Source organism: Diabrotica virgifera, chromosome 1 (assembly GCF_917563875.1).
Source record: "Diabrotica virgifera virgifera chromosome 1, PGI_DIABVI_V3a".
In the NCBI taxonomy this organism is placed as follows: Eukaryota; Metazoa; Arthropoda; class Insecta; order Coleoptera; family Chrysomelidae; genus Diabrotica; species Diabrotica virgifera.
Genome location: NC_065443.1, coordinates 13,331,049 through 13,344,639, shown reverse-complemented (window position 1 = coordinate 13,344,639; position 13,591 = coordinate 13,331,049). Strand labels below are relative to the sequence as shown.

General features: G+C 35.9%; 2 protein-coding genes across 2 annotated transcripts in view; both read right to left on the bottom strand.

Moving 5' to 3' along the window:
- Positions 1–13,214, bottom strand: part of LOC126887361 (uncharacterized) — a 94,336-nt gene extending 81,122 nt beyond the window's left edge. Inside the window, exon 1 of the mRNA XM_050654823.1 lies at positions 12,860–13,214. The gene's annotated coding sequence lies outside the window, so the exon portion shown is untranslated. The remainder of the gene's footprint in view (positions 1–12,859) is intronic.
- LOC114324701 (ubiquitin carboxyl-terminal hydrolase CYLD) overlaps positions 1–13,591 on the bottom strand; it is a 62,330-nt gene that overhangs the window by 11,496 nt on the left and 37,243 nt on the right. The window contains exons 4-7 of the mRNA XM_028272569.2: positions 8,698–8,909; positions 4,590–4,781; positions 4,270–4,482; positions 584–1,352 (exon numbers count right to left, since the gene is read on the bottom strand). Coding sequence (XP_028128370.1) covers positions 584–1,352; positions 4,270–4,482; positions 4,590–4,781; positions 8,698–8,909 — 1,386 coding nt within the window. The remainder of the gene's footprint in view (positions 1–583; positions 1,353–4,269; positions 4,483–4,589; positions 4,782–8,697; positions 8,910–13,591) is intronic.

The following is a 13,591-nucleotide window of genomic DNA, read 5'->3' as shown; positions in this document are numbered from 1 at the left end:
AATTTTTGAATGTCCTAAAAGTAACTTCAAATTATGTACATATATACATTATATATATTTTATATACATTATATATAATTTATAAAAAAAATCTTGATTTGATTTCTTTTGAAGTCTATAAAATGGGGAAAATCCCGAAAATCTCCAAAAACCAGTTTTTTAGAAATCAGAGACATATATTATGAAAAAATACACGTAACAAAAACAATAGATCTGCAGCCATCTTCAAATAAAAGTTATACACTTTTTTTGAAAGAAATTTATTTTTAGCCTACACCTATGGCTGGTAAGCTAAAATAGACAAGTTTTGTAAAAGCCTCGAATATGCGTGTGAATTTAAAAAAAAATTAAATTGATGGTAGCCCACTGGAAAAAAAAATAAATAAAAACGAAAAAATCACGTTTCTGGGGGTAGTTGGAGGAGGTTAGTAGGTTAAAATTGCGCTGGGTGATATTTTTTAATCGTTCAGAACGTAAAAAATGAAAATATTTTAATTCTGGAAGTGAGGGCAATTTATCTATATTAACGGGGGGTAGCCTTTACAAGCACTATTAAAGGTAAACATAATAGCAATAAACTTACCTAATCTATCAGCCATGGAATCGAAAAAACACCAAGGAGCCTCGTGTCCCACGCCACACTTAACGAACGTCACGTAATGCGACGTTTCGATACAAATCACAGCAAATAACTCCATGAACAGCCTTGGCCACCTGTACAGATCCTGCACAGAAGATAAATCACTGGATACGTTCAGCTTCGTAGGTTTGTGATTTTTCCGTTTCTCGTGCCTGTGGGCCGTCTTCAGACACTCCGAACAAAAAGCAGTACTTTCCAGACCGGCATTGCTGCAGTCATCGAAGCATTCTCTGCATTCGTACCTGGCCAGCTTTCCGCAGACTATACACGTTCTTGGAGATCCATCTATCACATCAGTCACGTCCAGAAGTTGCGACGGCAATATCCTAGGGTACATCTTATAGTTTTTCCCAAACCGAGGCATCTGAATGATCAAACAAGAAGGAACCTCCTTCAGTTTAATATTACTAGTCAAGAAACTCTGTTCGAACAGTTGCTGGACTGTAGGTAAGGTGAGTTGAGCGTCTTTTTCTACAAACAACTGATAATGGAACGTCTCTTGGCCTGAATTCAGCTTCAGGAAGGGTTCGGCTCTGAGAATTTGAGCCAGAAGGGAATTTAAAAATTCTTCCGGGTCTTTCTCCTCGCTCGTCAAGCCCGAAATATTGCTCAGCCTATCTAAAAGTCGACGCAGCTTCATCACGTGGTCTGCGCTGACGAAAAGGTTTTTCCTAAGAGGGTTGACGATTTCTTCTCTCAATACCCTCTGTACCTGAAATGAGAAAATACTGTTACGAGGTAAGATGACGTTAAATCTACAACAATTAACATAAAATCAATTTTGTTTAATTTAAAGTCTCCAGCTCATCAGGAAGTTGGTTTAAAATCGATTACCAAGTTCCACACGAACAAACAGATAGAAACTTCTGATTCCCAAATCGTAAATCGTTGTCAAAAGCAGATATAGATGTCCAAGCTGTCTCTATTCGGTTAGTTTTCGTCCTATTTCTAACTCACCTATTTCTTTCGTCTAACTTCTGAGTTAGTAAAGAAATCTATACTATATTCCGTAAAAAAACTATACAACCATCTCCCTTTACAACTTAAATCTGCAACATCCTTTCTCAAGTTCCGTAAAATGACAAAAGCCCATTTATACAAAAGACCATATTATTCAGTAGAAGAGTTTCTTAATGACTAACTAAGAAATCACAGTAATGTACAAGTAACTAAAGTGGATTTATCTATATTTGGGTGTCACATACAGCAGCTTAAACTTATTAGTTCCTTTGTTTGTGATTTATTATATGTTGTATGTTCAATTTTGCAATTTACAGTAATTTTGCAATATATTGGTTTTGTTTTTTACTTCACTTTTTTAACTTGTTTATATTTTTTTTTATTGACGATTTATCTAATTTCATAAAATTGTATTTGTTATTGTTATGTATGTATATGTTTTTTTGTGACTCAATGTTAAGCTTTGTCCATAAAATTGTATAATTTTCAGTGACAATAAAGCATATTTCTAATTCTAATTCTAATTTCAAACTGACGAGGGCCAAAATTGCTGGAAACTTTTTTTCCACCTACCTCTACCGAAAGTATACTTTTCCGGACCTGATTGTAGGGAGCAAAGTTGTACTTTTCCTCCCTAGGGAGGAAAATATTTTTCCTCCCTAGGGAGGAAAAGTAAAAGTGACGTCATTCATGAAATATAACTTATTGACGCCCTGTACAATATCTATTTTCTATTACGTAAGTATCTATACATTTAACGTTTATTTATAAAACAGAATTATTTTGCAGAATGGTAAAAAACAGTAAATTGTTATTTTGATTTAACAATGTTTACATTAATAATTTGACTTATATTTGACAGTTGACAGTTATATTGTACCTACTTGCTAGTTTTAGTTCTAATAAATTTTGTTGGTTAGTTACATAAATAAATTAAGTAAAAATAAAAAAATGACTTGTTATTTGAGGAAGGTGGAAAAACCATATGTATAACATGGGAGTAAAGTGCCTTTTCCTCCCTTGAATGATTACTGCCCTCCGCTACGCGTCGGGCAGTAAACTTCATTCTCGGGAGGAAAAGTAGCACTTTCCTCCCTTGTTATACAAATAGCTATTCCTTCAAGCTGTTGTTAGATTTGAATTGTTGCAGATTCCTGGAAGTTGACATGTGAAACATGGACTAGTTCTTGTAGTATACTCTTCTAAGGACAGTTCACACGTTACACGTTGAATATCAATATTTTGAATGGTGCAATAGAATAACAGAGATATAAGGGTTGAAATATCTGTTTAAAGTATACTAGATGAGTTGATTCAAAGAAAGCACAAAAAAGAGGGCTTAAAATAAACGAAACAAAAACTAAGTAGGTACATGACCATCAAAAGAACACCTGAGAATGAAAATAATACTGGGACCGTGCAAGTTCGGCAAAGCGACCTCTATTTCGACGCTCTGTACTTTTATTCGCACTTTTAATTATATTGGCCAATTATATTAGTCCTGGTTGCTGGATAATTGTCAAGGCCATAGTCCAAAAAAATAATAAGAAGAAAAAATAAGATGCAGGTTATGTTATGCAAACGTAAACAATTGTACGTAGTAAATAAAATTAGTTATTAAAATGCAGTACTGCAAGCAAAATACAATTAATTAAATTTACCTTTATATAATAATTGCATATCATATCAATATTGTGGAGGAATATATAATTTTTCTGCTTCAATGACATAAGGTATGAAATATACGTCAATCTGACAATTTCAATTGACAATATGAATTATTTAAGATAGTTGCAATATTTCTCCGCGACTCGCGCACGGTCGTTTCTCGTTTCCCTTACAAGTACTTGCACACCACGAATAGCATTAGACAACTATACTAATGAACGTGAGGATGCCTTCACATATCTGGGCACAGAAATCAATCAGAAGAATTCCGTAAGTAGCGAAATTAATGCACGTATTTCCAGTGGAAATTGTACTTACCATGCTAATAAAAGATTGATGACATCGAAATTATTAGACAAAACAACCAAAATAACTATCTACAGAACTTTCATTAGACCCGTAGTAGCCTATGGTTGTGAAACCTGGGTAATGAGGAAAAAAGATGAAGCCCAACTCAGGATATTCAAAAGAAAGATACTGAGAAAAGATATCCTGAGATATCGAGAAAAGTAAATGGCCCGGTGTAAGAGGAAGACGGCACATGGAGAATCAGGAGAAACGACGAGGTTAATGATCTGAATGAAGATTATGATATTGTAAGATTTGTGAAAAGTCAAAGACTGTCATGGCTGGGACATGTTCAGCGCGACAAGAAGATACAAAAACGACAAAGAAGATATTACAGTGGAAGCCGGTAAGAAGGCGAAAAAAATAAAGGCCCAGGACGAGATGGTTGGATTACGTGGAAGACCACCTGAACCACGAACGTAAGACAATGGAGGAGAAGGGCACAAGAGAGATCTGAATGGAAGGTCATAGCCAGACAGACAAAGACCCATCCAGGGTTATGATGCCAAAAGAAAGAAGAAGAAGGGATGAGAAGAGTTGGCAGGGGAACTACAAGAACGCATTGCAGAGCCATATTTCAAGAAATTATCACAATTATATTGACAGCTACTAAGTTATTATAAAACCAGTTTAGAAACAAAAAATGTACTTACTTCTTCGTAGTCATCAATATCACACATGTTCTTAGGCCTAAATAAAATACTATCGAAAACTGAGGTGTACGTAAACATTGCGAACAAAGTCACGTCCAGATAACAGGAATTGTGGTGTCCTTGAATGCCTCTGTACTTCCCACACACAGCTTCTACGTCTTCTTCGGTGGGCATGCACAAAGGAGGCACTGCTCCTGGAATCACCGGACAATCCTAAAGGAAAATCATAGTATTACTAAAATTAAACGTAAATATGGCCAATTAACGTAAATTTGGTCCTTTCCAGTCGGATCTTTGTACAAAAGGTCTTTCGCACTTACCATATTGTGTTCTACAGCGGAAGCCTCGTGAACTCTGGGCGGCGGAGTGTCCTGGAATCTAGAATCTTTCCTACACTGATCTAGGGGTACAAAAATGGCTCTGTTTTCAGCACAACTGAATAATCTGTCTCCTTTGTGTACACCGTCTGATAAATTTAACGGTAGATGAAGTTGTTCCTCTTCTAGTTCCACCTAAAACAAGAAGATAGGAGCTTCATAACAAAATGCAACAATAACAAGTGTTATGCTAACGTTACACGTAGTCGCACTGATACAAGTCATGTTTGACATACAAAATTTGTATGATAGGTTGTAAATTGAAGTTGTAAGAGAACAGAAAAGTTACAGATATCAGATGGAATTGTAGTCTTCACTTTACTGCGAAGTCAAATGGTGTGACTTTAGCTTGATTACCCTGAGGAATAAAGAGTGACCAGTAGCGAATATTATATATATCCAGATTTAGCCATACGGCTCACACTCCCGCTGAGGGGAAAATTGACTCATCCCAGATACCTACGGTATCAAAAGGATTGAGCTCTGGTGGGACTCTTTCCGTGTTATCGAGCCCTAGATGACTTGGAATGCAGGTGTATCTCCCAAAAATTTTCTTACACTTCTGGCCGTCGCAAGTAGTACAGCTTTCTGCATGGTCTTATAAATATGTTCATTGAGACCCAGCTTTTTTATGCTTTCGAGGAGGGTCTTCGGAATGACTCCAGTAGTAGACATAACAATAGGTATCGTCTGGGTACTTTGCATTCTCCATTGTCTCCGTATTTGAATTTCCAGATCTCTATACTTGGCGATCTTTTCAGTAAATTTACTACGTAGATTATTGTTGTTAGGTATCGCCACATCAATTAGTGTTGTTTGTCTTGTTAATTTATTAACTAGTACGAGATCTGGTCTATTATGTGCCACTGTTTGGTCTGTGAGCACACTGCGGTCCCAGTATAGCTTGTAGTTGCCATCCTCAAGCATACTCTCAGGAACGTATTGATAATATGGGAGATGGTCCGTTTGGAGAAGTCCCAGCTTGTTAGCTATCTCTTGATGAAGGATTTTTCCCACTGCGTCATGCCGTTCCTTGTATTCAGTTGCAGCAAATGCCTGGCAGCCCCCTGTAATATGTTGGATGGTTTCTTGGGCTTGACATCCATATCGGCATCTGTCGTTTTGAACCTGAGGGTCTTTGACGATATATTTCAGGTAATTTCTGGTTGGTATAACCTGATCCTGAATGGCCAGTAATGAACCCTCCGTTTCAGGGAACATCTTTCCTGATGTCAACCAATAGTTCGACGCTGTATTGTCGACATAGTCTTGGCTGACCTCATTGGGATGTCGCCCGTGCAGAGGTTTACCCATCCAGGTGCGCATTTTTTCGTCCTTAGTAAGGTGGTTTATGCGCATTTCTGGTTCCCTCAGTTTGATCGGTGTTGTGTCATCTACTGCGCAAATTGCGCGGTGTAGAGTAGATGTCTCAGCCTGCATCTGAAAATAAGTTCTTAAATTAGCAATTTGTTTATCTAATTGCTCACCTATATCCATAAGTCCTCTTCCTCCTAAATACCGGGGTAATGTTGTTCGTTCTACTGCACTTTTAGGGTGGTGTTTTTGTGCCTTTGTGAGGTGTGTTCGTACTTTTCGCTGAAGATTTTCTATATCCGTTTTTGTCCACTTAACAATACCAAATGAATAGCTAAGCGCGGAACAAGCGTAGGTGTTTAGTGCCTTAAACAAATTTTTACTGTTAAGCTGTGAACGAAGCAGCTGTTTTACCCTTCTTATAAACTCAGTAGTTATCTCAGTTTTCATTTGCTTATGGTCAATTTTCCGCGCCTGTTTTACTCCAAGATATTTATACATATCGTTGTCGCCCATGGCCTCGATGTTCTGGCCATTTTGCATATCGAATCCACCGGGCTGTACCTTTCCTCTGACTATATTCAAAACACGGCACTTGTCTAGACCGAACTGCATACTAATATCATTAGAGAATGTTTCTACAATTTTTAGCATCTCTTCTAGGTGTTCTCGAGTGGAAGCCATTAATTTCAAATCATCCATATACAACAGATGATTGAGCTTCGCTACCACAGTATTATTGCTTTTAATGCTAAAACCTGAGTCAGTGGAGTTTAATAGCTGGGAAAGGGGGTTCAAAGCTAAACAGAACCACAGTGGACTCAACGAGTCTCCTTGAAACAGGCCCCGGTTGATTGCGATATTTTCGGTTTCAATATTTTTTTCACCAGGTATTTGGAGGTGAATTTTAGTCTTCCAATCTCTCATTATATGTCTTAAAAAGGTCACTATGTTATCATCGACACTATATATTATTATTATATTATTATTATAATAGCGATCTTAGTGCGCTTCTGAAGCAAAAAATGGAGAAAAAAAAAACGCTCACAAACGAAGAACAAACAAGTTTTTTTCGCCAAGTCTCACTCACCTTATTCTTAAGATCTGATCCCCAGCATCGTTCTGGGTCAATAGCAGACCTCAAAAGAATACTCCAGCAAATGATGTCGATCAAATGAGGAAGTTTTTGTTGAAACCGAGAAGTATGTTAATGCCAAAGGCTAATAATTATAAGAAAAAGGTACTGAGTCGTTAAGGAAGCATTGGAATCAGTGTAGAAGCAAATAGTATGGATAAAAACGAGCTATTAAAGGTAGAGGAAAATATTAGAAGACAAGGTAGAAGATAGAAAAAAAAATATTAATAAGAAGGTACATATTATCGAATAGGACAACTAAAATATAAGACTTTTATGAAAGGAAATCGATTTAGTCAGAGGAACAATAGATACCTTGGAAATACTTATTTTTTTAAAGAAAATACATGAGACTATTTTTTTTATACAAGATAAACCATTTCCCTTGAAATGGACTATTTACGACGATCACGTTAAGTTTCAAGAATGACAAGAATTAGAAATGAAGATAATTCTCCGAATTATAAATCAGACAACCCCAAGACAACTAGAATTATTGTTTGGACAAGTCCTTATATGGACGATGAGCGTTGGCCAAAGAAAATACTAACAATGAAAAGAGGAATACATCCATTAGCCTGGAGGAAAAAAGTGTCTCACTATGCAATAGAAAGGGCTGAAATAGGGTGATTGAAGAGATAGGAAAATATGGAGACAAACAATACCTCTATGGGAAGTGGAAAGTTTGCTTAAAGATGCTGCCTTTCTTCCCCGAGTCTGTCTTTGAATTTTCAGTACCTGAAGAAGTTAGTTGATGAGTTAGTTTTTAATAAAGACGAAACGTCGTAGTGTGAACGGATACAGACTTTTAGAAAGAAAAGAAAGGTATCATGCAATTATTTCACTGTGCCAGAAATAGAAAACAAACTAACTTAATGCAAGAAATTGTAAAAAACAATAAAAATAATCCAGAGAAAACTGTGTTCGCTGAACCGACGTTACAGAACCATACTACATAAAACTGAGGATGAGGACGACTACGCTTTTGAGAAAAGTAAGAACAACAGGGAGAACGCCAAACAAAACAAAAAGGAAAATTTGAAAAAATTCTAAGTTTAAAGAAATATATATGAAAGTAGGAATGTATTACATTAAAGAAGAAATTAAGCACTAAGAAAAGAGCAAAACGATCTTTAGTGAGACAATCAAAATACTCAAAAAGAAGAGTAAGAAGAATTGTGGAGAAAATACGGCAAATTAAAAAAAAAGAGATGACAAAAAATTATAAACAAGAAGACTGTGTGGAACGGATGAAAAAGGAACAAAAAAAATGTTATTTTGACCGGATTGTACATAGACACAAGTGAACCAGAAAAGCTACAAAAAACAATAAATAAACGTGTATAGTAGAGTTAAAAAACAACGATGTGAAAGAACAAATTATCCAGAACCAACTAAAAAACCAAAAAACTAGTTACAAACTGTTGAGAGGTGTAATCTGAAGAGGAGACAGGCAAAGAAAAATAATATGAATAAAAGAGTAAGGAGAAAGCAAAAAAAGGAAGAAAACAATATAACCAGGCTGTGAAAAAGGCAAATTGAATAAGCGTGTAAGCAATTATCATATTGTTTTAGTATAAACTGCAAATAAAAAATACTCACCCCTACAAGCACAAAGTTGGTACCGCTCTCAACTCCCATCCACCTGACGACTCCGTACAGAGGGTTTTCGCTGACGTCGTTCAGAACCTCCACCAAGCTGCCGATGACGAAATCGTTGGTAGTACCTGGAGCTGGATCGTCGTACTTAGGTTTCTCGTTAATGTAGAACGTGGCCGACGGTTTGGCATGCTCGGTTGTTCTTTCGTTAATTTCTAAGACAGACAGTGGAATATTATTAACGTCCTCCTCGTCGTATGACGTGTTAGCGTAAATGGCGCAATTCAACTTTTTTAGTTTCATGATATTATGCGGCGAAAGTTTTAGCGGCAAATGAGTGTTTTTTCTATGGCTCAATGACATGGTTTAAAAAATACATAAAACGAGGTGGTACGCACTTTTTAGCAGTTCTAACGTACAACACATTGTTTTAGAGAAAAGTAGGACGGTGGTTTTTCGACTGACATTAATTCGGACGACGGCGATCGCTACTGGCGCATAAATTTAGAAATCTAAAAAAGTCTAGGGGTCTACCGACCTGACTAAGCATCACGGCTATTTTTAGAGGACTCGTGCTAAAATCGGACAAGCTCCGGAGGTGTATGTATATGCAAATTCGATAAATAGATCGTCATTATGGTAAATAAACACGGAAACACGGATTCATTTTTCGTGTAACAGATCAAAATTGAAAGGATCGTTCTTATGTTATGATGCAATTTTTGACGTCTCGGAATCTCTGCCAAACATTTCAAGTGCGTTCAACTATACTGTTATTATAAAAACGCAGTTTAATTTGAAGTGGATAAAATATTCGAGCATACGGGTTGCAAATTAAACGTCATTCTTATTTTACTTGTTGATATTTTACTTCGAAATGGATTCAGACCATTTTCTGGTTAGAACTATATGTGGAATGGTGCAAAGCAAAATGACAAGAAGAACAAATTCAAAGAAGAAAATCGATATGATATAGAAAAGCTAAGCGAAGTATAAATAAACAGAAAGTACATTAATGAAATAAATAAAGGCGCAAGGGCCAAGTGGCAAACTACAAGAGAGGGGATAACTATAGCAAATGATACAATTATTCCACAAAACAGCCAAATGAAAGCAGGGAAGAATTGGTTTGATGAAGAATGTCTTAAAATAGAAAAAAAAGAAAATATTAAGACAATTGGCACTAAGAAATAATGTGATGGTATGAACCAGAGTTACAATATCAAAGAAGAATAACGAGAATTGTATGTAGACGACAGAAAAGAGAATATAACGAAAAAATAATACAAGAAATCCGGTGGTTTTATTAAGAAATTAAAAAACTGAAAGGTAATACCAGAATTACAATCCATAGGTACATGAAAATAAAAAGAAGATGAAATACTCACGAATGAAAAAGAACCAGTGATGGTTATGGTTATACGGAAGAGACATTTTAGTGAACCACTGAATGGACAAAATACAGATAAGGATGAAAATTACCTTAGAGAGAAAGATGGCATAAAAATAGAACTGCCTAGTGAGGGGGAGACTAAAATTATCATCAATGGGCTCAAAAATAACAAAAGACCGGAAAAAAATGAAATGGCAGCAAAAATTCTAAAGAGTGGAGGTGAAGAACTACAAAAAAGGATGTATAGCCTTATCAAAAGGATATGGGAAGAAGAAAATATGCTTAAAGATTGGACCGATACTATTCGCTGTGTGCAAGTACTTGGGGATACGAGAAACGATCGTGCGCGTATAGCGGACACATCTTGCAACTTTCTTAACATATATTTCATAATGTTAATTGAAATTGTTAAATTGACGTATATTTCATACCCACTGTCATTAAAGAAAATGGGATTTCGCAAATGATGTGTTATACATTGTAAAAATTATATGTTGCTCCACAATATTGCTATGATATGCAATTATTAAAGTGAATTTAATGAATGGTATTTTGTTTGTAGTAGAATGTTTACCTTTTAATAACATAACCCCAATCTTACCTTTTCCTCTTATTCCTTTTTAGGCTATGGCCTTGACAATTATCCAGCAACAAGAGCTAATATAATTAAAAGTGCTAAAAATGTTGCTGAGCTATGAAAACAGGTGTCGCTCTTCCGAACTTGCACGGTCCCAATATCCCATATTCAAAAAGGGGGATAGATTGGCAGGTGAAAATTGCAGAGGTGTTGCTCTGTTGGATATTTGTTAGAAGGTATTAGCCAGGGGGCCAGGATGCTAAGAGAGATTTTGACAGATTTTCCAAAGATAAGCTAGGTGAATACCAGGCCAGTTTTAGAATTAATAGATCAGTGTCAGATCAGATTTTTACACTAAAAGAAATCCTGACTATTTGGGCGTTAACCGTTCATGTGAAGAAATAAAATGTATGAAGCACTGAGCTGCTTGGACATCCTACCCGCAAAACTGGTTAGGTTAATAAAAATGACTCTGAATAGCACACGAAATCATTTAGCATGGAGAGTATTCTCATCGGATGAATTTGAAGTGAACAGAGGTCTTAGAGATCTCGTTATCCACGATGCTTTTGAATTTGGTATTGGAATCAATAATCCGAAAAAGCCTAGTTAAAACAACCGGATCAACCTTCAACAATGAACATCAATGTTTGGCATTCATTGATGATCTTAGTAACTATTCTAATGAAAACAAGAAAATAATTAAGAAATGTTATAAACAGATTAGAAAAGGTGCCAAAATATTTTGACCTAGAAATAAACCAGAAAAAGTCAAAGTACATGATACTCAGAAATACAGAACAAAAACAAAAGGGGCAGTTTACTTTCATATCCAATGAATCAAGAGAATATAATTTCGAGAACGGAAATACGTATCTGGGGGTTATGATAGAAAGGAAAGGTGAGGAATAATGGGAACTGAAAATGCTCAAATCATATATTATACAGGGTGAGTCATGAGGAACTGTACATACTTCTACCTCGTATGGAGGCCTCTATGGGGAATAACAAATGACCATTAAAAAGTGTCTGCTCACATTGTTTAATAATATACAGGGCTAGTAGTTAATTTTTACAGAAATTTGTATTCGTCATAATTTTTGAACGGTAAGATCGATGTGTCTCTTATTTTGGTCAATCGTTACACTATTACCACCCAATCAACTGATTTATTCAAACTAGAATAAAATCAGGTCCGGCTTTAAAAAATTAGTTCGTTTTGGTCTTAGAACAAATTTCACCCTGTATACGGTTTTTGAAAACTCTAATAAGAATTTTACAAATTACACAAATAGGCAATTAAAATGGCATATTTATTTTCCCCCCAAACAATTACTTATTTTTTTTATAAAAAAATCAAATTTGACTATGAATTAAAAGTTTGGTGAAGTAAACCATAGATTTAAAAATATTAACTTTTATTACAAAAATTAATTTTTTTTGAACAAATATTTAATTTATAAGTAATAATACTACCACTGCTCGTGCTATACGCTTTAAATGTTACAACCTTTTTAGCCAATTTCCATAATTTCAAAAGGAACAGGTTGTTTTGAATAATACTAAAACATCATCCTGTATAATATTTGTTTGTCAAAAAGGAGATAAACAAATAAACCAAAATTAAACAAAAACAAAAAGAAATATTTTTCCCTTCGTTTTTTGCATCACTACCTTCTCATCATGTATTAATACTATGTCATCATTCATCATCATTCTCTTTGCCTTATCCCTATGCAGGGTCGGATTCCCTAATTGCATTTCTCCACACAACTCTATCTTGGGTCATAGCAATGTTAATCCCCTTTACCAACATGTCCTGCCTTATCGTCTCCCACAGGTCTTCTTTGGTCTTCCTCTCCTACTCCATCTTAACCTATGCTCTCTCATTTTGGCATCAATTGGTGCCACACCTAGACTTCCCCTAATATACTCATTTCTAATTTTATCCTTCTTTGTCACTCCACTCATCCATCTAAGCATTCTCATTTCCGCCACATGCATTCGTTGTTCCTCTTTATTTTTCACTGCCCAACATTCAGTTCCGAGCATCATAGCCGGTCTTATGGCTGTTTTATAGAATTTTCCCTTCAGCTTCATTGGAATTTTTCTGTCACACAACACACCACTCGCTTCTTTCCACTTCATCCATCCAGCCCTAATTCTACTGCATGCATCTCCATCTATTTCTCCACTACTCTGTAATACCGATCCTAGGTACTTAAAACTATTGCTTTTCACAATCATTTCACCATCCAAAGATACCATTTTATTTGTAGTAACTCCATCTTTAAATGAACATTCCAAATACTCTGTTTTTGTCCTACTAAGTTTTAAACCTTTTTCCTCCAGAGCTTGTCTCCACTGTTCCAGTTTTTGTTCTAAGTCTCTTTCACTATTTCCTATTAACACTACATCATCAGCATACATTAGGCACCATGGAATACTACCCTGTAGTTTCGCTGTTATCTGGTCCAAAACTAATGAGAATAAATAAGGACTAAGCACCGAGCCTTGATGCAATCCTACTTTCACCTGAAATTTATCAGTCTCTCCCACACCTGTCCTAACACTAGTCGTTACTCCCTCATACATATCTCTCACAATCTTTACATATTCGCCAGGGACTCCTTTCTTATTGAGTGCCCACCACAGAATCTCTCGAGAAACTCTATCATATGCTTTCTCAAGATCAATGAATACCATATGAGCGTTGGTCTCTTTATTCCTGTATTTTTCCATCAATTGCCTTACAATGAAAATTGCATCTGTTGTTGATCTGCCCTGCATAATGCCAAATTGATTATCGGATATTTCGGTTTCTTCACGTATCCGTCTATCAATTACTCTCTCCCATATTTTCATGGTGTACTAATATACTGCTTCTCCATTCGTCTGGCATTTGTCCAACTTCCATAATTCTATTA